The sequence below is a fragment of the Emys orbicularis genome, chromosome 9 (genome assembly GCF_028017835.1).
Source record: "Emys orbicularis isolate rEmyOrb1 chromosome 9, rEmyOrb1.hap1, whole genome shotgun sequence".
In the NCBI taxonomy this organism is placed as follows: Eukaryota; Metazoa; Chordata; order Testudines; family Emydidae; genus Emys; species Emys orbicularis.
The window spans coordinates 103011827-103037216 of record NC_088691.1 but is presented as its reverse complement, the minus strand read 5'-3'; the positions used below and the strand labels follow the sequence as shown (position 1 = coordinate 103037216).

The window sequence follows — 25390 nt, the reverse complement described above, 5'->3', positions numbered from 1 at the left end:
TCTACTTTAAAGCAGATCTGAGCATTTCGGTTCAGGAACTTTGCTGCAAAATAAAAAATGCAGCATAGAATGTACAATAATATCTTTGTATTAGGGTTGCAGCCTTTGTGGAATTCATTTGTAATTTAATAAGTTGCTCTAAGCAATTGCATTATTTGGAGCTAGGGCACAGTGACCCTGTGATGGTTATTCTCGTGAACAAATTTCTATTAATTGTGATAAACATGAAATACCATCACTCAGACACACACACGGCCATCCACCCCTTCCTCTCTGTTATGTGGAAAGCAGCCACCAGAAATAGTGGCTCCTTTTACCTCAAAATGATTTGGGAAAAAATAAATGATTGCAATAGAAATCAGCTGACATGTACACACTCAGACCAGGCCTGAGTGGATTAACGGTGAAAATAAATATGCAATACATTTGCTTATATATATGACTATAGGGTCCATATAATAATACGTTTGCAATCTGCCCCTGCCCCCTCCCCCGCCGCACTACCCACCACATACACCAGCAACTCTATCAGTAACATCGATTGGAAGGTCTTTACATTTTCACGGCTGGCTGAAGTCTCCTCCAATGGCAAAAGCAGGCCTTCACAGTTCCCTCCTGACACAAACAGTCTACAGCGACTTTAAACAACAAAAATAATCAAAAAAGTGCACACTACCGTAGCTAGACATTTACATCTACACAGAGGCAGCTATCTATTGACACACTGTTTACAATCTATTTTGCAAGAATCAGCAACAGTGACAACAACTGCGAAGAATCAACCCACCACTTAAGAGTCCTGGAAAGGGAAGGGGGGGAGGGGGGGGAAAGGACCAAACGAAAACATAATCCTTTGAGTATATTTCTTTTCAAAAGCAAGGATATTCCTCACATTAAAAAAGCAATGCCAAAAACATCATTAAAAAATAGATCTGCATGGGGGAAAAATAAGCTTCTTTCATCAAAAGTAAATCCCTTGTACGATCATGAGCGCCAAAAAGAGGCGGATAGAATACAAATATATATCTCTATAAAAAAGACGGATCATTATTTTTTTAAAAGAGTCCAAGGTAGCAGGATCCCGGGATCTTTTTAAAGGCGAAACTTGCTCAAGCAGATGCAAAAATAACGTTAAACAATCCTGTGTCTCGCCTCCCTCCTGACTGCCTGAGATTCTGTCTGCCTCCTCCTCCTGCATTTTTTATTCGGGTTTTCCCCCCCTCTCCTCCTGCGTTATGAAAACCTCACCCCCCCCCCCTTCCTAGGTCCCTACATTGCAAAGCCTTTTGCTGGGGGGTGGGGGGGATCTGGTGTGTTGCGAGGAGGCCGGCGGTGTTTGTGGGGCTTTCACGACCGAGAGCGGGGTGGCCTCAGCCCCGGATCTCTCTTATGTCACCGAATAGCAAATTAGTTCTCAGAATTCCAGGGGCCGAACTCTGCAACATTGAAGCCGCCCCGACGTCACAGAAGGCAGGCGGCCACGTGACTCCGGAGACCGGCGCCTACCACTGGCCGCGGGGGGAGCCCTCCGGCCCCGGCTGCAAGCCCCCGCTCGTTGCGCCGCGGCCGGGGGGGGGCCCGGCCGGGAAGGCTCCCCGGGGCTCCCGGCGGCGGGCGGCAGGGGGCGGGCAGGGCGGATTGGGGAGGAGCGAGGGGGGAGGTAGCGGGGTGGCCAGTGGCCTCCCCTGGGCTGGGCGCAGTGGTAGAGTCGGCAGCTCAAATTCCGAGAATCGAGCTGTGTTGATTCTTAGAACGGGGGTTCTTAGAAGTGGTGATGCAAGGAGTTTCTAGGAAAGCCCGGAGACCAGGTGATTGCTGCTGCCGCCGCCGCTGCCGCCGCTTCTAGTGCCGCCGCCGCTGATTTTTTACCCTTTAATGCTGCCGGGGCTGGAGGTTGCCAGCCGGCGCCTCTGTCTCTTGGCTCCCGGGCGCCTCTCTCCCCATCCCCGTGTCCGCTCGCCTCCCTCCCTCCCTCCCGCTCGCGCGTGGCAGGTGTTCGGGGCGCAGAGCCGGGCGAGGGGCCTCGCGTGGTTTTTATTTCGGGTGGGGGTGCGGGCAGGGCAGAGGCGTCGCTGCGGAGCGAGCCCGGGCTGTTCGCCGCAGGGTGACAGGCGGGGAGCGCAGGCTCGGGGGCTCTGCTCTGCACGCAGGGCTGCTTCCCTCTCGCCTGGCTCCTGCGCCGAGCCGGGGTGTGATGATGATGATGATGATTTGGTGGCTCGCTCAGGGCCGGCTGCGCTTCCCGCTCCTGCCTTCCCTCGGGCTGCCTTTCCCCTGCCCCTCCGGACAGGGAGCGGAGTCTCGCTGCCCGGGCTGCTGCTTCGCTCGCCTTTCTTGGCTGAGGCTTCCCTCGCCTGGCGCCCGGCCACCACCAGCCTCTCCGAGCCGAGTCAGTGACAGCGGGCAGCGAGCAGAGATTTGCAACAACAAATGTTCCAAGCAAACTCGGCCGCTTTGCAACGGCCCCACTGCCTTGCCCCCCTGCCGTTGGTTGAACACCCCCGTTGGGCTTGAATTGTGTGTGTGTGGACAGGTGATTTGTGGTGGTGTTGTTTTTGCATTGGAAACATGTTGGCATCCACTGTCTTGTTTGGGGTTGGGGAAGAACCTTCCTCCGGGGACAGGGGGCTCTGCTCCTGCAGCCGCATCTGGATGTGGGGTCTTCGGGGCGATGGGGAGGTGTTGACAGGACGGTGGGAGCGAGATCGCTTTCGGGGGGGGGAGGTGGCAGTACATGTTGTGGTGTTTTGGGTGCTGCGTGATTTAAGGTTGTTTCCCAATGGCTGCACTGTTGTGGTGTTTTTTTTTTTTCTTTTGTTTGGTTTTTGGGTTTGTTTGTTTTTTTTTCTCCACGGTGCAACATCCGTGGGGCTGATAATCAAAGGCACATGCACCAGGACTCAGACTAGACAGGGTGACTGCAAAGGGCAGGAGCGGCGGGGCACAAACACTCCCGATTTTATTTCTGGATTGTGCTAAGGAAGGCGTTGACAACACAACTTGGTTGCGGGTGTGGTGGTGTCTGTTTGTTTTTTCTCTCTACCCAATCCAATGCAAATAGATGACTTTGCAAAAGGGCTAGTGAATTCTGCAACCTGTAGCTGTCTAGTCCTGCCAACCCAAGCGATAAAAAAGTCATGATTGCTGGATAAGACTCGCGGGAGATTTTGAGGGGGATCCCAAAGTAATTGTGCGAAGCGACTGTTGCTTGGATCGACTAACTCTTACCTGCCTGAGCTGACCACGTCCATGTTTTGCTTTTTTTTTGTTTTTTGTTTTGTTTTGAGTAATTATTTAGGAAACACGTTTGTATTTCATAGAATAATTAATCCATCCTGGGTTTGATTTTTGTTGTTGTTGACAGAAAAATAAAAGCATTTTTGACCAAGACATAAGTGCTTTAAGGAGACTTTAAAAAAACCTGGCTACTGAATTACTATATCTGTAAAAGATTTGGATGATCACCAGCTTGAGGGGGGGGAAAGTCCATCAAACCAGCCTCGACGAAATAATTCTGGGCTCGGGACTCAGGTGGAAAGGGAGCGAAACCTCCCAGGGCTCGTGTCCAAGAGGGCGAGCGTCCTACAGGAAACCCGTGTAATCTTTTAATGGATTTCCAATTAGTTTATGGTCTCCTTGAGTGCAGCTAAAGTCCTCAAAACGCCCAGGACACGGCGCTACGGAATGTAAACACGATCCGCGGATGGCTCCGAAGCAGGGTTGCTGGTTGCAGCGCCAGTGGGGGGGAGAGAGTGTGTGTGTGTACACACACACACACACACCACATCGCGCTTGGCGTGGAGACAGGCGCTCGTAAACCTGCAGTCCCAGCTGGCCCCTTTCCACACGCTATTCCTGGAGGTAGCAACCAGCAAAGAGGAGCAGGCGGGTTTGTTTGAAAAAGGAAGGGGGGGGGGGGGAAATTGGAAATCTCAGAGCTTTGCAAAAGTGCACGCAACCCCCCCCCCCCCCCATGCAAGGTGAAAAGTATCAAACTTTATGGGGGGGGGGGGGAGAGGAGGAGAAAGGACGGGGGTGACTCTTTAGAAATCTCTACTTCAGCCAGCCAGGGTTGAAATCCGATCCCTGTTGACATATGGGATCATGTCAAGGGGTTGCTGATGAGTTTTTAAAACTCATAAGGAGAGCAGGGTGGTGAAAACCCCTCTGTATTTCTCTACAAGGACAAGCAGGGGGAGAAAGTCAATCAAACTCCAGTGCCAACAGAGCCAAGGGTTCAGTTTCCTCACACCTAACCTTGTTAATTTCTTTAAGGGATTTTTTTTTTTTTTAAATGGCAGGAGTGCCTCCTCCATAGGAATGTGTCCAAGCAAATTGCTTCTGCTTGGGGGGGGGGGGGGTGGAGGGAGGAATAGGAAAAAGTGATCTGTACAGTCTGTGTGATTGCTTTTTATTGGAGAGTTCCAGTTAGTTTGTTGTGTAAATGACAGATGTGACTTGATGTCAAAATACTTTCCCCTCCCCCCCCCCCAAAGGGGGAGAAACTTTGTTGTGAAAACTTAGTGGTTTAAGTAGTGGTGTGTGGAGTAGCAGCGACCTCGCTCTGTTGGAAAGGGAATCGCCTTTTGGATGTATCTGGGGTTTGGTTTGTTGTCACAATATTTTGAAATATTATGAAATAGCCTTGATGGCCTAGAAGGAAGAGTAGGGAAGTAAAAACATCCTATGTTTTTTTTCAAATTTGTGGCTTCTCGTCCCTCTTTGAATCTGGCTTTTAAAGGCATCCAACCCAGGATCTGGCTATGTTTATACACCAGGTAAATCTGATTTAAAAATCAAGTACAAAAAAAAAAGAAGCCCGTATCAATGAGAGTTTGGCCATTGACTTCACTGGATGCAAGGTCAGCACTAAACTGGTTTGGGAATGGAGATCTACACTGATAAGCTGAAAAGGATCCTGCAGCCTCTAACTGGTGCAAAATTCTCATTGACTCCAGAAGATGTTTTACTTGACTCCTGACTCCGGGACCGGGCCTTTAGTCTGTCATCAGACCCATCTTGCTTCTTGTCCTGAGGTTTTTAAAATGTAATGATTATTCACAATATTGTATTAAAGGCTTATGGGATAAGTGCTTTCAGAATAAATTCAGACTTCCTTCCAGCAGGCCTTAAGGGCTTGTTTTACAGCTAGGAAATCCCTTCAAAAATATTTTAAGGCAAAACTTTTTCTCACGGGGCAAGAACTGCAGTTTGCATTACAACTGTGTGTTTTAAACCAGCAACCCATCATTTTTAAAAAAGCCCTCAATTTTTCTGTCTTTGTCAAGTAATCAGTGATTAAAATATTCAAAGGCTGTGTAAGGATCTTCCAGAAGAATGGATTATTTCATTGTTCCAGGAAGAATAGATTCCATTACTAGGGAAATCCTCAATGTTGAGGGGCAAAATAGATCAAAGATCTCTTGGGATATGTTTCAAATCCATTTTCCCCCACCCCCACCCTTTGTTTTGACTGTCTGAGTCCATAATCAGAGAAGAAATGGTATTTCACTGGTTATTTATTATCCTAAAGCGAAGGAACTCTGAATGAGTTGATTCTCAAAAGCATGTATTACTCTTTTTTTAATTGCTAGTGTTCCCAGCTAGTCTAAATGCTGGATAGTGAGGACTTAAGACTTCGGTCTGAGTCTAAAATAAGCCTAGCAGAAACATTTAAGTTGTGAAAAGCAAGGATGAAAAAGCTCGTAAAAAAAATAATGTTGCTCAGACGTGTTTTAAGAGAAACAGAATTACATGGACAAAATTATATGTTTTCCAGCCTCAGCTGTGGGGTTTTATTTTCCAAGGGAAATAGTAGATCTCTACAACAAAGCTAAAGGGTGCCATCTAGTGGCTTTTTTTTAAAATTCCTTTTGGTGACTGGTTGCAGCTAATCTTTCAAGCTTGGGAAATCAAAAACATGTTGAATACAGTACTTTAAAAAAAAATTGCCAGCTAGCTAAAAGTCAGCAATGAAGAATACAGAGACGCATCTAGTGCCACAGAAATTGACTAGCCTAACTGAAAACAACCAAGTACATATTAAAATGTTATTGATACTTACATGTGGAGCTCTGTCTGAATGTTTTCATGAAATCACATGTTAAAATATTTCCTACTTGTGGTGTTCGTCTGCTGTTCCTGAATCATTGTCTAATACAGGTTGTCTTGTATTGCAGAATTATGCATTTATTTAAAAAAAGGTTTCAGTCTCCCCACATGGCAGCAACCTTGTTTATAAGGAAGTCTTAAGAAATATACTATATTGGATAACACCTTGACAAACACCAATGTAAATGCAGGTGGCAAAACTTAATTACGATAATGCCAAGTTTTGTTTTGTTTTTAAATCCTATTTCAAGCAACATTTTCTTAATGTGCTACAAGGACTTTAGATGAGCAAGATAAAATAATTTAAATAGCCAAGTTAATATTTCTCCTCTTGGGCAAAAAAAAAATCAAGGTAAAGTCAGTTTCAGCGTCTAGTGCTACAATATTTTGGATGCAAACACTGCCTGGGGCGGTGTTTACAATTTTAGTTGGAACTTTAAAAAATAGTGGGTCCTACATTTTGGAAAAGTTTGTTTAAAAACTCATTTTGGGGAAAATTTGACTTGACTGAGTCCCTCCTTGTAACCTTTCATTCAGACTTATAGTGAAGTACCGGGTCTGTAAACAAGAATCTCCCCTATGAAGAACTCCCATATTTTTGTACTAGATTTATTTTTAAACAATTCTTGTGATTGGTAGAACTACAGAAAAACACAGTAATTTCCACGTGGAAACTTTATTTATAAGAGGGAGGGAAATAGTGGCTGGCTTTCTCCCTCATCCCTGTGTTATAGGCTAGTTTTTCACCTCCAATTACATTTATTATCAGTCAGACACAATGAAGACCTGAATTTTACTTACCACAGAGGGAGGCTATTGACTAATGCACTGTAGAACAGGTCTCTCCTCTACGAACATTCTCCCTGAGTTACAGGACTGGTCATTCTGTAGGATAACTTGCATGGCATCTTCCCCAATACACCATGCTGTGCTATTTTAAAAAATGTAGTGTGTGCTAATGGCCACTAGGAGCAACTATGTGGGCTAAATTTATTTGTTGAGTCTGAGCTGGAGTATACCTGAGTCTGTGTCCACAGTCCAAACTTGCAGTTATGATAATGTATTCTTTTAAGCTACTTTAAACAGTACATGATAGTTGAGATAATGGGCCACATTTTCCCTGGCGTCACTCCATTGACTTCAATTGAAATAACATTTCTGTATTCATTTTAAAAATTAATGTGTGGACTTCCTTATTTGTTTGGAAGCCCTGAAAAAAGGTTGACTCATTGCTGTCCAAGGACGCTTATTGGCTTTACATCTTCATTAATGCTAAGCAAGATTTTTGGCAATAGCAATAGGATTTTGAAATGGTATTCCCTCCCCCCCCTCTTTATTTTTAAATGAAGAGTAAAGTAATGTGCAGACTAGAAACTGGGCCATTTCCAAGCATTCAAAAGTGCAACCAGTATAAAATCTTCTTCAAAGGAAGACATTAAAATTCGCTGTAGCACCTTGCAGTGCCAGAGGACATGTGCAGTTTTCCTGGTTACAAATGCTGATAATAAACCCATCCTTGTAATATATTGCATTTCCTAGAAACATTTGTTTGCTGGCAGGAAATTAGACCAGACTGAAAGTGCAGAATGCTGAATATGCTGCTAGTGACCTAGTCCCCAGAGGGAACAAGGGATGGGGAAGAGTGGCTAAAGCTTCTTTGATTTACGCTGACACAGTATTTAAGTCTTTGAGCTTTTTGTTTTTTCTCTTTTTATTTTTTATTATTAATCAAAACAGTTGTTGGCCTGGCCCCAGGAGGCTACTAAATTAATAAAATCCTGCTCTGACAGCTGACGGACTCTTACAACCCCCTGGTCTCATGCCATTCTGTAACCAATGAACGCTCAGAGCCAGGGAGCTTGCAAGGAGGTCCCTGTCACAGGAGCAGCCTCTCACCACAGGTGACTCTTTCCCTCTACTACTGGGGACCCCGGCGGTGCCCTCTGGGCTCTGCTTCTCGGGCAGGGGCGAAGGGGATGACAAACCCCGAGGTTCCTGCTTTGGGACCCCTGCAGCTGTCTCTACTCCTGCTGACAGTATGTATCTAGTTGGAGGGGGGTGGCTCTTCAATGCCTGGTGGCCGAGCGCCACCTAGCGGGCAAAGGGGCCCCGCGGGATCCGCCTGCCCTGGCTTGCAGAGCGTCTCCGCGCGTGGGGGAGATGGGGCGAGCTGCTGCCAGGCGCAGGCTGGCCCTGGCTGGGGGGGCGAGGGACCGCTGCATTGCCCCGGTGTTGGGTGGATTTGTTTGCAGCTGGATTGGATCCACCCGCCTCCTGCCAAGGACGTGCAGGGAGGGTGCAGGGCAAGGGGGAGCTGGGTGGGGGGTTGGGGGGGGGGGGGAGCTGCCCGGACCCCTAGGCGGCGGACCCCCCCCCCCCCGCACGTCTCCTGGCTCAGCAGAGGGGCAGCCCCCGAGCCATGGTGTCTCCAGCCCCCTTGCCCACGCGGGGGAGCCGGGCGGGTTGGAAAGGGGGGCCGGCCCCTGGGCGCTCCCACGCGGGGCTCTGGGCTCCAGCCCCCCCGGTCGCGTTGCAAAGGGCTGCAGCCTGGCCCGCGGCGGGGGCAGAGGGGGCGGGCTCCCCGGGTTCGCCCTGCCCCGGGCTCGGCTCCCGCCTGGCTTCCTAGAACGGGGCTGCCGAGAGCCGGAGCCCGGCGCGTTCCCGGAATGACAGCGCGGTGCCCTTCCCCGGCGCCCGCCGGCCATGGGGGCGCATTTCCTCCCCGGCTAAACGCGGCGCTCACACCGCACCGGCGGGGCTGGGGCTGGCGGCAAGGTACCGTGGGAAAGAGAAGCTCCGAGGGGGGATCTCGGGAGGGGGGGGGAGTTGCTGCTGGGTTTCCCCCCCCCCCCCCTTACATGAGCAGGGCTAGAGGGTGACCGGGGGGGGGGGGGGATATTTGGAAGCAGGTCCCCTCCCACCCACCCCCCACGTGCAGAAAAGGTGGCCTTTGGTGGGGTGAACCCTGGAGCGTGAGAAATTGGCTTGTGGGGGGGGGATTTTCATATCGGAATTCCCCCCCACCCCCCACTATCAGCCATCAAATCTTGACAGTCTCTTTATTGTTGCTGAACTGTGCCGTCTTATGATCAGGTGGGTGCAAAGGCCAAACTGTGTGGGGTGGGGGGACTCATTTGCATCTGGCTTGACTAATATGGGGTGGGTGGGTCAAGGGTGTGTCTGGGGAGGGGGGAGGAGCGCCTTCCTCTTTCTCAATCCCAGCAGCAGATTGAAGGCAGACCTTGCTGCGCAGCGCAATGCGAGGGTCCCTTGTTGGAAAAGGCCGCTTGGCTGTCAGGAGCCCAGCTTTGTCTGCTTTCTGGAGGAGCCTGTGCCAGGACAGCAGTGGGTTTGCAGAGGGGCACCCGTGTGGACCAAGGATGGGCTGGGCAGCGAGACTGGATGGGTGCTGTGGATGTGCTGGAGGGCAGCAGCAGGATGGTACAAAGGACCAGGTAGCACCCAGGGCAGGTGGTCCCCCTGCCGCATCCCTGTAAAAGAATTCTACCGTTGCAGGAACTGCTTGCGTTACGTGGAACGGGATGGAGTTCATGGTGAGCTTTGTAATTCTCAGACCCATGTCGTAGCCTATAAGTGGGCCCTGTTCTGATCGCCGGGACAACTCTTGTGACTCCAGTAGCTCGTAGATGTGCCTGGCATTTACACTGAAATGACTGAGCTCAGACTCTGACCCGGTTGTACATCACTTACACATTCCACTGGGTGTGAACTTGGAAGCTAGGCCAGTTGCTAGCACAATCTGTAAATCTCTTGGCTTTCATGTGAACATTGAAAGTGGCTGGCACAGAGGGCTATGCAAAAAGGTCAGAGTCTGCAGTATTTGGGAAATGAGTCACCTTTTTTGAGTTTCAAGATAGGGAGACTCGGAGGCACTCTGAAAACTCACGTCATTTGAGTGTATGAAATGGATTTTAATGTCATGCATTTGTCTTAGCATATTAAAAATCACACTAATTCCTCTTCCTCCCCATGCCCCATAAATCTCTGGGTACACATCTTTGTGGGCATGGAAAGGATTATGGTTATATCTGAAAAGCCAAATAACAGCTATGATGCTCTTTCCCCCTCTTTTAAATGTAAAAACCAACTATGGGGGGAGGGGGAGTATTTGTCTTCATGTAGGTAAGAAGAAAAATAAAATTCTCTTAGCATGGAATGGAAAGGAGAAATTCTTCTCTGTCCCAATTGTATTAACTCCCCAAAGCCAGCAGGTGGAGACAATGAGCATTTTCTGGCATTCAGAGAAGGGACTAGTTCTGGTTCTAGCTTTGCCACTGACTTGCTGTGTGACCTCGATCAAGTTACTTAACCTCTCAGTGCCTCAGTTTCCCAATCTTTAGCAATTTCTAGTGTTTCATATTTCCAAAGTGCTTTGAAATCTTCAGAAGAATGGTGGCTACTAAGGAGAACGATTCCTGGCCCCTTTTTAGTTTCTGGGGGAAATGAAAGAGGGGAGGGGAGAGAGTCTTGCAGCCCTGTCTGATGCAATGAGAAGAAAGGAGTGGGAATATTGGGGATGGGGAGAGCATCTCTGAAAGAAGTGGTAAATGAATTCTTGTTTGACTCCTCCTGTACCCTCCCCAGCTACCCTCGAGTCCCTGACTCATAGATATGAAAGGCTCTTTGGCATACACCCATGGTTTGGGGTAGAGGGTGTGGAAGAGTCTCTGATTAGATTCCCAAAGCCTGTGGTTGCAATTAGAACATACTGTACTGGGAGAAACAAATTAACTTTATTGGAGAGTGGAAGTGCTATTAGCTTCAGCTCGCATCCTGCTGATGTTACAGCAAAACAACAAGCTTGCATCCTTCCACAGCCCATTTACATTTCTGAACTAATCTGGTGTTTGTTTTCTTGTGCTTGCTTTGTAGGTTTGAAAGAAACTTTTGGGCTGTGAATTGAGGCATTGGGTATGTAAATTTAATTTCATGGCTTTTTAAATGTGTTGAATGAAATGTTTCATTAGGCCCAGCCAGAATCTGTATTCAGGAGAGTGACTGCTCTGCACAAAATTACACATTCATATCCCACCGCCGGCAGAGGAACCGTGGCTGGAACTAATCCTGTCATTGAGGAATTTGGCATTTAAGATTCAAATTCCAGTGTGGAATTTCAGGTGCTGGATGGTAGCTTCTTGGGAAAGGCCTGGGGCAGACCCTCCAACTTTGATCAAAGAGAACATGTGTTTTGGAAGAACTGGCGAGGGAAGAGGAACAGAGGTCTGGAATTAAGAATCCTTGGTGATCTAGATTCTAGGGAATTGGGTATCGGGAGACGGGTTTTCTGTTCCTGATGCAGCCACTGATTTGTGACCCTGGGCAAATTATCTTCAGAAGTAGCCACTGATTTTTGGATGCCCAACTTGAGACCCCTTGGTCTGGATTTTCAGAAGCGCTGAATCCCTGTAGCTTTGTACGGGATCTTTATGACTAGCTCTAATTTCCATGGCTGGATTCTGTAGTTTGGCTGCCCTGACGTCCATGGGAATGATGCACGTATCAGAGCTGCGGGACCAAACCATAAAGTGTGTAATCTAATAACTACCGCAGAGTAGCATCCAGGGTTTGCTTTGCTTTGTCTGCTCTTCCTCTGAGATCTTCCAAGAGTAGCTTCCAATGGAGCTGAGCTGAGCACAGTTCCTGCTGGCTTGGCCACAGTGGGAGCAGGAGCAGGCCTGGGGTGTGATGGGGAGGTGTGGTATACCTTGCCCACCTATTCCCCAGGAAGGTCCTGTTGTGTTCACCTATCAGCTAGGAGGATGGGACTCATGATGAATCCCCTCCATTTCTTGCCCCCTTTTTTGGAACATTCAGCAGAACAATCTGGTTCTCATGGCCAGGACAGATGGAAGCTGAAATGTGGTTGCATCCTAGATTATTATTTCTTCTCCAGCTGAGGGTCTGTTGCTGCCCTAAGCAAACACTGCCTTGCAGGGTAGCCCCTGCTGGAGTAGACCAATAGCAGCCTCTTGGCCCTGCTTTGGTGCTTTCTGAGCCTCTTCATGGTCCTGTTTTTCTTCTCTCTTTTTCAGGCAGAGTCAAGATGGCCTCTCCGGCAGACAGCTGCATCCAGTTCACCCGCCACGCAAGTGACGTACTTCTCAATCTCAACCGCCTTCGGAGCCGGGATATCCTCACCGATGTCGTTATCATCGTGAACCGGGAACAGTTCAGAGCCCACAAAACTGTCCTCATGGCCTGCAGGTGAGGAGGGGCTAATGACACAGTAGCTTTCTCCCCCCGCCCCCGCCAAGCCCCCTTTCCTTCCTCTGTGCGCACACGCTGTTCCATTAGATAAATAACACGTCTGACTTCCCCGGGTCCAGCTCTGCCTTTCCGAGCCCTGTGTTCACATCCACGAGTAGCAGGGATTGGAGTCCGTCGTGCTCAACTCTTTGGTCTAGCTGGTTTGCATACCGATGTGCAGCTAAAAGTGTGTTTCTTGCAATGCTGCATTGCACGGAATCATCCAAACCAAAACCCTCTCCGACCTTGGGGAAGATAGTCTCTAGCTCTAAATACTGCTATGTGCTCCCATCTCTAGAGTCACCCGGCTCTGGTAGCTTTGATTATCGCCTCCGAGGTCAAGGGCTACATCTCAATGAATTTTAAAAGTGGAGTATTATTGCTCCTTTGAAATGATAGAACCAGCGGGTGAGAAGGTACCGCAAGAGTCATCTAATCTAATCCCTGCCAAGATGCAGGATTTGTTGTGGTTAAACCATCCAAGACAGATGGCGATCCAGCCTCCTTTTGAAACCCTCCAGTGAAGGAGTTTCCACAGCCTCCCTGGGCGTCTGTTCCATTGTCCTCCTGTTCTTACCCTTAGGAGGTTTTTCCTGAGATTTAATCTAACTCTGCTGTGCTGTAGTTTGAACCCATTGCCTCTTGCCCTGCCCTTTATGGCAAGAGAGAGCAACTTTTCTCCCTTTTTTTTTTATGGCAGCCTTTCAAGTATTTGAAGACCCCAATCCTATCCCCCCCCCCCATCTCCTCTTTTCCAGAACTTGCCCTTGCTGCTTTCCCCACGGACTGAGAGATCCATTCGCTATTGTACCCTGTAAATAAAACACCCGCCACCTCTACTGGCATTGTCACTGGGCCTCGTCTTATCAGGTGGCGCTAATGTGGAGGAAATGAGAGGCCGTTGGCGTGGAAAAATGCATAAACAAATCATCGACAATTTGTATTTTGGATAAACGTCTTCTGACAGTGCAATATTTAGTGTGCATTTGACACTAACCGTGTTTTCCCATGCGGCTTCAGAGATCAATAACTCACAGAGGGAGGAAAAACAGACAGTGCGGGGCGGGAGGGGAGAATTAAGAGAAGTAGGCAAGGGAGAAAAGACATTTAAGTGGAGAAGGTGGAGAGTTGGTGAGCAGTTGAGATGCAGGGAGGCTGCTCCGGATGGCAGGAGCTGCAGAGGAGAAGGCGCTTGCACCCAGCGGTGTAATTTGGGGGACCAATGGAAGAATTTAATGCTAGATCAGAGGAGGCAGGAGACATGGGGAGGAGTGAGAGGATTAAATCTATGGAGGGTCTTTAAATTAACTAAGGTCAGAGATCTCAACCTTTTCCATAACAGGACCTCGCTGGGGCCGGCCTCCCATCAGTCTTCCAGCGTCGCAATGTAGGAAGGGTGGAAGTTGAGAGTTCATGATGTCCCGATGGAGAACCCCTGTAATAAGTTCTCTCCCCCCTCTCTTCTTCCGAAATCTTGCAACGTTGGGTTCACTCTCCCCTCCCACCTCTTCTCCCCTTTGCAGCGGCCTCTTCTACAGCATATTCACCGACCAGCTAAAGTGCAATCTGAACATCCTCACTCTGGCCCCAGACATCAACCCCGAGGGATTCTGCATCCTGCTGGACTTCATGTACACCTCCCGCCTCAACCTGAGGGAAAGCAACATCATGGCCGTCATGGCCACCGCGCTCTACCTGCAGATGGAGCACGTCGTCGATACTTGCCGAAGGTTTGTCAAGTCTAGGTGAGACACCCGTGGCTGAGTTGGAGAGCCTGTTTTGGGGGGGAGGGCGGAGGGTGGAATTGCCAACGCATCTGACAGCTCGTTTCAAAGGCTGGGAATAAGGCGTAACGCCCTTCTTTTTGTCTCCATTCAGCGAAGCCGAAATGGTCTCTGCAATGAAGACGCCAAGGGAAGAGTTCTTGACGGGCCGGATGCTGAGTCATCCGGAGGTGATGGCGTACAGGAGCCGGGAAGTCTCCGAGAACAACATGCCTCTCCGAAACACGCCTCTCTGCGATGGGAGGGCCTTTGCCTCCAGTTTGTATAGTGGCCTGTCTGGATCGCCCCTTTCCTACACTGGATACAACCCCATTCCAGTCAACGGTTTCCTCTTAGACGACGAGCTGCGAGAGACGAGGATGCCCCTGCAGGATGTCTCGAGGGTCAACCCTTTCCCAAAGGAGAGAACGGTGCCATGTGACAGCTCCAGGACAATCCCTACAGACTATACCAGAGCCGTCACCGATCTTTCAGCCAACACGTGCCATGCCACCATCTATTCTCCAAAAGAGGCTGCTGCCGAAGAGGCCAGAAGTGACATGCACTACAGCATAGCCGCTGGTCCGAAGCCCGTCGCACCTTCGGTCCGAAACAATCCCTACTTCGCCTGTGACAAAGTGGCCAAAGAAGAAGAGCGGACCTCTTCGGAAGACGAGATAAGCCAACACTTCGAACCAACCAACGCACCAATGAACCGAAAGGGTCTCATCAGCCCCCAGAGCCCCCAGAAATCAGACTGCCAACCCAACTCGCCAACTGAGTCCAGCAGCAGCAAGAACGCCCGCATCGCTCAAAGCTCTGGATCTCTGGGTACCAAGAGCCCTACCGACCCCAAAGCCTGCAACTGGAAGAAGTACAAATTCATCGTCCTCAACAACCTCAACCAGAGCACCAAGCAAGACGGTGCTGACCAGAACGAAGCGGGGACCCTCTCCCCTCGCTCCTACGTGTCTACGTCGGCTTGCCAGCAGTCCATGGAACCTGAGAATCTAGACGTCCAGTCCCCAACCAAGCTGAGCTTGAATGGGGAAGACTCGACAATCCCACAAGCAAGCAGGCTCAACAACATTGTGAACAGGTAAGGCAGATCCCCGTGGAGGAGACAGGACTCCTTGCAGCGCTGCTAGGTTGTATTCATGTTGGTGAACTAGCTTCTTGGCTCAGTTCCTTGGCAGGTGTAAATCCGTGAGTTCAGTGGAGCCTCGCCAGTTGATACTAACTGAGGATCTAGCCAGTAATGTCCGTTTCCCAAATGTGTAACCACACCCAGCGTAGGCTGATGGTTACATTAGGGACTAGGCGTCCTGGCTCACTCTGTGGCTGTGGCCAATTCACTTAAACCTTGTGCCTTGGTTTACTCTTCTGTTACCTACCCAAGTGGGATGTTTATAAAGTGCATTGAGGTCCTTGTGGGATGGGCACTATAAAAGAATGAAGTGTGATTGCTGAATGCCCCATGGGGCCCTGATCCTGACTAGGGCATCTTTAAGGGTCCGCTGAGCAATGCGTGTGTATTCTTTATGCCTGGGCTGACAGAGGCGCTGTGGTCTGGTGTCACTAAAGCCTTCCAACGGGCGTTGCTCTTCTTCCACAGATCTCTGGATGGGTCCCCTCGGAGCAGCGAGGGGCAGTCCCCTCTGTACCTGCATTCCTCAAAATGCAGCTCCTGTGGCTCCCAGTCCCCCCAGCATTCTGAGATGTGCCTTCACACCCCTGGCTCGACCTTCGGAGAGGAAATGGGCGAAACCCACTCCGAATACTCCGACTCCAGTTGTGGTAAGTCCAGACTCCGTCCTCCCGCACTTGCCCTTCCAGCCGGCAGAGGGGGGCACCATGGAATCTGTGGGCTGATGCTCCCACAATGCCATTCCGCCACATGAGAGAGGGGCCCGGCCGCAGCACTCCCAGAACTCTGGGCATGTTTGAGCCTGCGTCCGGACTAGCAGGCCAGTGTCGGTCTCTACAATGGGCTGAACCCAAATCCTGAACCTGAACTTCAATGGTTCAGGCCATCTCTTTTTCCAAGCGGATCTCAAAGTGCTTTCCAAACCCTCTAATTGGCTGAATGAAGCGTGCATGGGAATTGGTTTCTGCTTCTAACAAGGCAGCTTGGGCTAGTTGAGAGTAATTAGCGTCTCCCAACAGCTTAAGACAGGAAGTGAAGAATGCCACAGCCACTCAAAATTGCCAGGGGGGGACTGAGTTAGGCAGAAAGAAATGATCCCACACTTGGACATGGCCATGTTATCTGTCTCACTCATCAGTTCTCGGAGCTGTCTCCAGTCTAGAGGAGCAATTGTGGATAAAGAGGGCTAGACTGTAAAAGGGTTAAAAAAGGAACTAGATAAGTTCATGGAGGATAGGTCCATCAATGGCTATTAGCCAGGATGGGCAGGGATGGTGTCCCTACCCTGTGTTTGCCAGAAGCTGGGAATGGGCGACAGGGGATGGATCATTTGATGATTCCCTGTTCTGTTCATTCCCTCTGGGGCACCTGGCACTGGCCACTGGCGGTAGTCTGGACTAGATGGACCTTTGGTCTGACCCAGTACGGCCGTTCTTAAGAGGCTTACAGAACTCTGTTTTGTAAAAATCTGTTTGTCCCCATCCTCCAACTCAATGGGGGAAAATGGAAGATTTCATTTGCTGCTCAAAACCCAAGTTCCCTCAGTGAGTAGAACTCTAAATTCATATACAGTGAAACCACCATCATGAGGCGGCCTTCCCACCTTCTGCTTCCTGTTTGCTAAGACACTCCCTCTGATTGGTTTGTTTATTGGCTAGCCCCATGGGTGATTTTTTTGCTGTGTATGTATGACAGAGAAGGTAACGGACGCTGTGGAAGTGCTGCTGATTTCATTCTCCCGGGCTGCTTCCCCCAACTCCATCGAACCCTCGTGAAACAGACTTTAGCTTGGACACGTTGGCTTCGCCTCCCCATCGGCTCCTTGGCCCTGTCAAAAGCCCCGGTCCATGCAGGAGATGACCTGTGTGCTGCTGTGCTTGCTGATCTCATGCATTCTCCCCGCCTCTCTCTCTCTTTCTCTGTCCCCGACAGAAAACGGAGCCTTCTTCTGCAATGAGTGTGACTGTAGGTTCTCTGAAGAGGCTTCCCTCAAGAGACACTCCCTGCAGGCGCACAGTGATAAGCCCTACAAGTGTGACCGTTGCCAGGCCTCCTTCCGCTACAAGGGAAACCTAGCCAGCCACAAAACCGTTCACACAGGTACAGCTCCCGGCGCCAGCCCATGGCAATGCGTCGAAGCAGGTCCTGAAAGGCACGTGAGTGCCAGAGCAGCAGATCCAGGGCACAGCTCCGTTCTGCCTTGCGTGCAGGCCTAATCCCTACCCTGCACTTGGGTCATTGTGACTGGGTCTGTGGGGAAGGGCAAAGCACCCCAGCACCTGATAAGGGAGGGTCGTGGATCTTCAGCCGCATCCTGGGAGCCCGAACTCCTGGGTTCTGCTTCTTTGGAAATGGCTTAACCCTTGTGTGCTTCAGCGATCAATGGGGAAATACTTGTTTTCCTCCCTGGGGGGCTGTGAAGCTTAATATCTGCAAAGTACTTTGGGATCCTTGACTATGAGGTGTTGCCTAGCATCTGGGTCTCTCTCCACATGTGAGCTGTATTGGCTGTCCCATTCAGAGTGTTTGGGGCGGGGGATGGGCCCTGTGGGCTTTTTTTATGATGGATCAAGAGGCTGAGAGAGGTTATCTTACCAAAAATAAATAGTCTGGTTGTTTTTTTTCCATTAGAAAGTCGGGTGCCATCTAATCTGGCAAAATCCCTGGTGACTGGCGAACAGATGAAATGGTCTAAGCCAGCCCATTGAAAGATGAGACAGGAAGGGATCAGGAGTTTAGCTGCTGCTCAGAATCCTGGGGGGGGTTGGCTTGGTTCTGTAAACACTCAGAACATCAATGCCCAACTAACACTTCGGGGAAAGGAAGTTTGGGTTAAAGACCCAGCCTCTCTTCCCCCTTCAGTTGGGCTGAATTGCACATTGCCTGACTTTACGGCACATAAAGTTAAACACGTGCAGGATCGGAGCCGTAAGGTGCAAGAGCTCACAATATACGTCCCCGGAGATTCTCAACACGTCCTCCAGCAAAATCAGGGGAAAGCAGATCTGATGTTCAGACTATTCTTCATTTAAAAACAAAGGCAGGAGGGGGGAAAAAATAAACCTCCCATGAACCTTTCAGGCCATCTGTATCCATCCCAAGGATGCAACGGAGGGCAAAGATCTCATGACGATTACCTTTGTGTAGATGGCAGGTGGGAATAATTGAGGCTGAATGGTTTGGAGCACAGTTACTACTGGCTCCATCGCCGTGAACCATCCTCGCTCTCTCTCAGCCTTGCTCACTTTGCCAAAGGAACGACCAACAATTGGATCAAATGTATTTTAAACCATTCAGAGACCAACGGAGCCAGGCAGATCTCATCTGCTTGCTGTATCTCTGCTTTGCTCACCCAGCTACAGTATAAAGTTGGATGATATTGCTTGTCGCTGGACTAGGAGGGGCTGAATTGTTAATCCCCGTCTGGCAAAGCAGACAGACTTGCCTGGTAGCCCTGATTTCTAGGGCTGTGCTTCACAATCTGAGCCAGACAGTAGTTCTTCGAATAACTTTCTGGGAGGAGGAGGAGAGGGTCACATCTGGCTAGGGTTGCCTGCCAAAAATACCAGTGCGCAGTGGGTGTGCCACACAGCCAGTGAGCAGATTCTCTGCTGCACCCAAATGTTGTAGGCAGTAGGTTCCCTGACTCTTAACCCGGCTCTGCATGCAGGTTGGAGCAGCCTGAGGGCTGCTCTAACATGCACTGGTCCCCCAAGGGACTGCCTGCCAGCTGAGGATAGCTGGAGCATGCCATACTGTGGGGAGGTTGGCATAGGACCGGACTATGATGGCTGTACCCCCACTGGGGACTCCCATCACATACACACTGGGCGATTCCCAGCTAGGGGGAGCGAAGCCGAGCAAAGGGATTGGAACACAGCAGGGAGTCTGCCCTGGGCTTTGCAGGGACAGCACTTACAGGGTGTTTCTAGGAGGCCCGTGGCTTTTCCATTCTCTTGTGAACTATATAGCGATTTAGTGACTGTAGTGGAAGCTTTGGGGAGCTCGGGACACTGTGCGCTAACCTGGCGTCTCTGTTTCTGGCGGGGTGACAGGCGAGAAGCCATATCGTTGCACTATCTGCGGAGCGCAGTTCAACCGGCCGGCCAACCTGAAGACCCACACGCGCATCCACTCTGGAGAGAAGCCCTACAAGTGTGAGACCTGCGGGGCCAGATTTGTCCAGGTGGGGATCCCGCTTCATACGCTACAATTCCCCTGGAGAGTGGGAGGCGTCTTCCTGCCCAGAGCATGGGCTCTGGGGCCTGGGGTTCTGCTGCGTGTCTGTGACATGGGAAATGCCCTGAAGGGGGCACTGTTCCTTGCTTAGGGCCTGTTGAGGAGCAAATACAGGCCTCTTGAACTTTACCCTTGGCAGGTCAATGAAGCTAGTCCATTGTTTTTCAGTTAAACAGATCTGTGCCTCTTACATTTCTCCGTGTGCTGTCAGCCGTTTGGGATCTCAAAGGGTTTTGCTGCAAACATTCATTAGCTTATGCCCATGGAGTCTGATCTAGGATTCCATACTCTAGGAAGATGGCCCTTCGGATGGTCACTTGAGTCATAAGTACTGGGCTCGTGGTTACAGTCTCTGTCCATAGAGATGGCAGCTTTTCAAACTCCTTTTGGTGAAGCTGATTTATTAGAAGACTCCATTAGGTTTAGAGTCTGCCTTTAATATCAGAGCTGCCGTACCGAATGGTCAGTCCAATCCAGTGTCTCCTCTCGTGGCCAGTGGATGGGAGAAGGATTTCTTCCTGACCCCAGCTGTTGTCTAGCTAATGCCCTGAAGCATGAGGATTGATAGGACTGGCTTGGGAAGCTTGGTCTGAATGGGAAGTGTGTGTGACAAGCATGCCTATGGGACCCGTTTTCTGACACTGTCTCCTCTGCGACAGGTTGCCCATCTCCGAGCTCATGTGCTAATCCACACTGGTGAAAAACCCTACCCCTGTGAAATCTGTGGCACGCGCTTCCGGCACCTGCAGACGCTCAAAAGTCACCTTCGAATCCACACCGGAGAGAAACCGTACCATGTAAGTGACCTCCCCGTGTTATCAGTGCTAGTGACCAAGAGCCAGAACTCCCTAGCAGCCATAAGGGCCACGTACCATAGTGGGGAGAAGTTGTCTGGCACTGACCGCTGGCATCGCCCTGGCATGGCTCAGTCCTGACCACCAGTTCAGTCTTCGCTCTGGTGCATCCTTAGCAGGACTGTCCCCAAGGACACCTCCATTTCCCCTCCCCGTCTACCCTCCAGCACACAGTAAATTAGAGGCCTGCTGCTGAGACAGCATTTTGACGGGTTGAGCTGTATTTGGAACAGCCCTGACCCCTTTTCTCTTCCTCCCCTTCCCCAACCGAAGAAGGTCACGTTCCTTCGAAGGGCCACGGCTCATGTTACAGTAGAGGACAAAGGACATTGCTCCTCTACTGTACGGAGGATCATAGACGCTAGAGATGAGAGGTTTGTCAAGACGTCCCCTCCAGGCTCAACTCATCCCTGGCATAATTCTATTGAGTGAGGGCTATTCACTGGTTAGGGTAAGCTGCCACCAACTGCACAGCATTACCCCAGCGGTGAGCTTGGCCCAGAATGCTTTTTTTAACCCCGAGGCCCATAACATGGGGGTTTAACCTCAAATCCAAATAGCTGGAGCTAACCATGAGTAGATGCTAGTAGTCAGAGGGACTGGGGCTTGGAGTGGCCCCATACCATGTAGCACCCCCTTCCCATGCATCGTCTCGGGAGCCCCCATCTGACCCATAGGGAGATTGCTATATAAGATCTCCTGCACAATATCAGCAGGTGGGAATAGTTAGGATGGAAGGGGACAGAAAAAAGCCACTTCGACTTTTACACGAGGCAGAACTGTGGTTTAGACGCTAAAGCTATCAAGCCAGGACCCCTGAGCACTACTTCTAGCTTTGGCACTGACTTGCTGTGTGGCCTCAGGCAGGTCACTTAACCTCTCTGATGCTGTTTTCCCACTCTGAAGAAAGGGGGTGTCCAGGGTGCTGTGAGTCCGGCGCAATCCTTAATTAGGACAAGATTTAGAGTCCCCAGACAGAGGCACTACAGACCTGCCAAGTGCTTCATATTAATCGTACTCCCTGTGTTTGAAGTGACCAGCTGGGAGATGGTGTCAGTCTTTTCGTTAGCATCTTGGCAACGATGATATTTTAAAATTGAGGAGGAAGTGGGCTGGCGGTTCAGGCGCTGGCCCTGGGTTCAGATCCTGGCTCTGCCACAGATGCCTTGCGTGGCTTTGGGCAAGTCACTTAGCCTCTCTGCGCCTCAGTTGCTCATCTGTAAAATACGCTCCCATGCCATGTTGTGAGGCCACATTAATGAATGATTGGGAGGCGACTCGGGCGGGGGTTGGGGGGGCATGTATGTGGCTAGATTACATTCGAGCTAACAGCGCCTCCCCCATCCTTTCGGTTTTAGTGTGAGAAGTGTAACCTGCATTTCCGCCACAAAAGCCAGCTGCGGCTCCACCTCCGGCAGAAACACGGCGCCATCACCAACACCAAGGTGCAATACCGCGTCTCGACAACAGAGCTGCCACCAGAACTGCCCAAGGCGTGCTGAAAGCCAGGTGGATTTCTCTGCAGGGAGAGAGAGGAAGAGGTGTTTGAGGGAGAGGGGGAAAGATATCCAAAGGATACTTGTAACACTTGTAACACTTTAAAACTTTCATCACACGATGGAGTGCCTCTAAGCCCATAGTGCAGATAGGTGGGAAAAAATATTTAAAATTACACGGGTTTTATTTTTATTTTTCCCAGTTATGTGAAACTATATTAAAAAAAAAAAACGTATTCAGATTTAAATGTGTATAAAAAATGTCTGTGCAGTGGAGTGTTTAACCTTCACAGTCGGAAGATGAGGAATGTAATGTTGATTTACGGGAACAGTTGGCTTTTTGTTTATTTTTTTGTGGTGTTGGGTTTTTTTGCTTTTCTCTTTGTATGCAAAATGTGTGTTCTTTTAAAGAGAGAAAAAAAGAATTGTGTACTATTGAAGAGAGGGCTTTAACTTTTTTAACCAAAGGTGAAGGAATCTATGGCAGAGTTGTAAATATATATATAAATATAAATATATATATATATAAAATAAATATATATAGACCTTAAAGATATATTAAAAATATATAAAATGCATTAAAGGCTTGATTTAGCATCTGCTGGCAGACGCTGATTTGAGACTCTTTAGTGTGATAGAGCACTTAACAAGAGATTTTAAAGTATTGCATCTGTATAAGTAAGAAAATATTTTGTCTAAATGCATCAGTGTATTTGTATTTTTTTGCAAGTGAAGGTTTACAATTTACAAAAAAAAGTGTATTAAACCAACAAAGCTGCAGAAGGAATTTTAAAATAATAATAGTGTAATTTTTTTGTTTTTGTTTTCAGTCTGTATATATGTAAAATGTGGTTCGCACGGTGCCTTTCTTTTCAATGGACGTTTTCAATGTATGAACTGTATGAGCCCAATTTCCTTTAAGGTACAGCCTGATGTTGCAAAAGGAGTCCTCTGGCAGAACTGTTTATCGGAGAATGTTTTGTTTTTTGGGTTTTTTTTTTTTTTTTTTTGGTCTTATTTTACATGCTTGTGTTATGAACAATCTCGGGAGACAGGGTTTGGGCTGTGTCTAAACTGCATTAATGCGTTCTGTAAAATATAGCTGTACAAATACAAGAATAAAACGATGAAAAGTAAAGTACAGTGGAGTGAGGGGTATTTTCTTCTGTCTGTTTGTCTTAAAATATCTTGATCTGAAACTCTCTCACTTGGAAGGGCCCAGACTTAGGGTATGTATTCAGTACCTGCTGGATCAGCGGGCAGCAATCGATCCAGTGGGGATCGATTTATCGTGTCTAGTCTAGACGCAATAAATCAACCCCCGAGCGCTCTCTCGTCGACTCCTGTACTCCAGCTCAGTGAGAGGCGCAGGCAGAGTCGACGGGGGAGTGGCAGCAGTCAACTCGCTGCGGTGAAAACACCACAGTAAGTCGATCTAAGTACGTCGACTTCAGTGTAGACCAGGGCTTAGTCACTAAGGGTCTGATCCAAAATGCCCTGAAGTCAATAGGAAAGACGCCCTAATCCCGGCTGAGACATGTGGCCCCAACCCAGCAAAGTGTGCACCCAAGTAGTTCCGTTGACTTCAAGGGCCTATGCTACTTGCGTACAATTAAGCATGATCTCAAGTATTTGCTAGATCACGACCAAGGAGTAGCCTGCAGTTCCCATTGACTCCAGTGGGTCTTTTGTGAAAGCTCAACACCCTTGAAAATCAGACCACTGTTACTAACATGCCTAGCCATGAAGTCAACATTTTTTCCAAATTTGGGGGCCTGATGCTCAGCACTGAAGGGCTAGATCGCTGATGAGTTAGAGTCCGTAATCTCTAGCTCAGGCGCTCAGCTGAAGATGTGGTCTAGGCCATATAGCTTCTCTTGTGACTCTCCACCCTTTCCGCCTGCAACCAGAGGAACCCACCTTCTTCCATTCATGACTACATAACACCCCAGTGGCAACACCAGTCATCATTTGGCTGGTGAAGTTTGACGGGGGATGTATTTTAGGAGCTGCAAAGAAGGAGACACCAGTAATCCTGTGACTGCCCAAAAATTGTTCCTGGACCACAGTTCCAGAACCTCTGCTCCGCTTTGTTGTCCAAGCAGGCTATTTGGCTTAACAAAGAGAAGGTAAGAGGTAATTTGTTTACAGTCTGTGAGTTCCTACAGGGGGAACAAATATTTAATCATGGGCTCTTCAATCTAGCAGAGAAAAGTGTAACAGTCCAACGGCTGGATGTCGAAGTGAGACAAATTCAGACTGGAAATAAGGTGCACGTTCTTAACGGTGAGAGTAACCAACCCTTGGAACAATCTGTCAAGGGTTGTGGCGGATTCTCCGTCGCTGTCCATTTTTAAATCAAGGAGGGATCTTTTTCTAAAAGATCTGCCCTAGGAATTAGGTTGGGGACGTTCTCTGGCCTGCTCTAGGCAGGAGATCAGATGAGATGAGCACAATGGTCCCTTCTGGCCTTGGAATCTATGGGCTGAGAAATTTAACAGAATAACTACTGGCCCCATGTGACTTGTTGGTTGCTATTTTTTGCTTTGGTGCGCAAGCAGCACTAGCTAATAAAAGCCAGGTTCAATTTCAGTTCCGCTGGAAGCACTGTCCTCGGGGGAGTAAAAGTCCAGTGTCTATCTGGAAAAGGACAATATTTGTGTAGGGGGAAAACTAACTGCATCCATTTATAAATAATGCCAAGCGGCCTAAGTAATAGACCAAAATACTGCACTGTCCAAGAGCACTGTTTTGCTACGAGCTCCACTCTTATCAGCTACACTCCACTCTGCTTGCCCTGCCTCTCGACTCTCCACTCAGGCTGATGAAGCCTGGAGCGTATTTTGAACTAAGGAGAGCAGCCCTGCTGCCGCTCAAGCATTGTAAGTGCGGCTCAAAGGCCACTGGGCTTTTGCTACCCGCCGCCCTGCTAGCGTCTGCTGCATTGTGCAACAGTGAAACTGAGCTGGGTCTGTAGCCTCTCCAGGAAATGAACAATCCCTAGCATGGCGATGGGTTACGTGATTGCACTGTCTGGGCTGCTGGCCAAAGGTGGGACAGTCCAACCGGTCTGGACCCTAGTGCAACATGTTGAAAGAAACTCGCGTCCTCTGTTGATAAAACACTGGGCAAGGCTCCTGTTTGTTAATTTAAAGCCAGGGTTTCCAAACCTGGGTGCATAAATAAAAACTATGCAGCACCCATAAATTCCACAGGCGTCAATTCCACACAGCAACAGTTTCGTTGTTTTTTTTTTTTTTTTTTTTTTTTACGAAAAATACCTTTCTGACAAAGCAGGCGTTTTCAGAAGTTAATTCCTGATATAGTCAAATAAAAAATAGCTTCTTCAGGCTTTAAGGTGCAGAGTTTGTCTCTGAGTCTTTGAGACCTCTGATAATATCATCTATGATTTATCACTATTATGATTAATAATACCTAGCTTTTACATAGCTCTTTTCACCAGTAGATCTCAAAGCACTTTACAGAGGAGGTCAATCTCATTCTCCCCATTTT

The 25390-nt window shown here is 49.0% G+C and overlaps 1 protein-coding gene across 2 annotated transcripts; it reads left to right on the top strand.

The window, feature by feature from the left end:
- Positions 1 to 1749: 1749 nt before the first annotated feature.
- BCL6 (BCL6 transcription repressor) lies at positions 1750 to 21972 on the top strand. 2 transcript variants are annotated; one of them, XM_065410623.1, is made up of 10 exons: positions 1750 to 1808; positions 11005 to 11043; positions 12165 to 12336; positions 13902 to 14123; positions 14257 to 15240; positions 15757 to 15938; positions 17221 to 17388; positions 19344 to 19474; positions 20187 to 20324; positions 21740 to 21972. In XM_065410623.1, exons 3-10 carry the CDS (start codon positions 12176 to 12178, stop codon positions 21881 to 21883), a joined length of 2130 nt encoding a protein of 709 aa, XP_065266695.1. In that variant the 5' UTR covers positions 1750 to 1808; positions 11005 to 11043; positions 12165 to 12175; the 3' UTR covers positions 21884 to 21972. The 2 variants fall into 2 exon arrangements, with proteins under 2 accessions (XP_065266695.1, XP_065266696.1); XM_065410624.1 differs by lacking the exon at positions 1750 to 1808 and adding an exon at positions 9602 to 9665.
- The last annotated feature ends 3418 nt before the right edge of the window (positions 21973 to 25390 follow it).

What these genes read in the sequence shown, in the direction of transcription:
- BCL6 (XM_065410623.1), top strand. Translation starts at nt 12,176, where the DNA reads ATGGCCTCTCCGGCAGACAGCTGCATCCAGTTCACCCGCCACGCAAGT. An exon ending in ATACTCCGACTCCAGTTGTG is followed by an intron (nt 15,939 to 17,220) that starts GTAAGTCCAGAC and finishes TGTCCCCGACAG; the next exon opens with AAAACGGAGCCTTCTTCTGC. An exon ending in CCGGAGAGAAACCGTACCAT is followed by an intron (nt 20,325 to 21,739) that starts GTAAGTGACCTC and finishes TTTCGGTTTTAG; the next exon opens with TGTGAGAAGTGTAACCTGCA.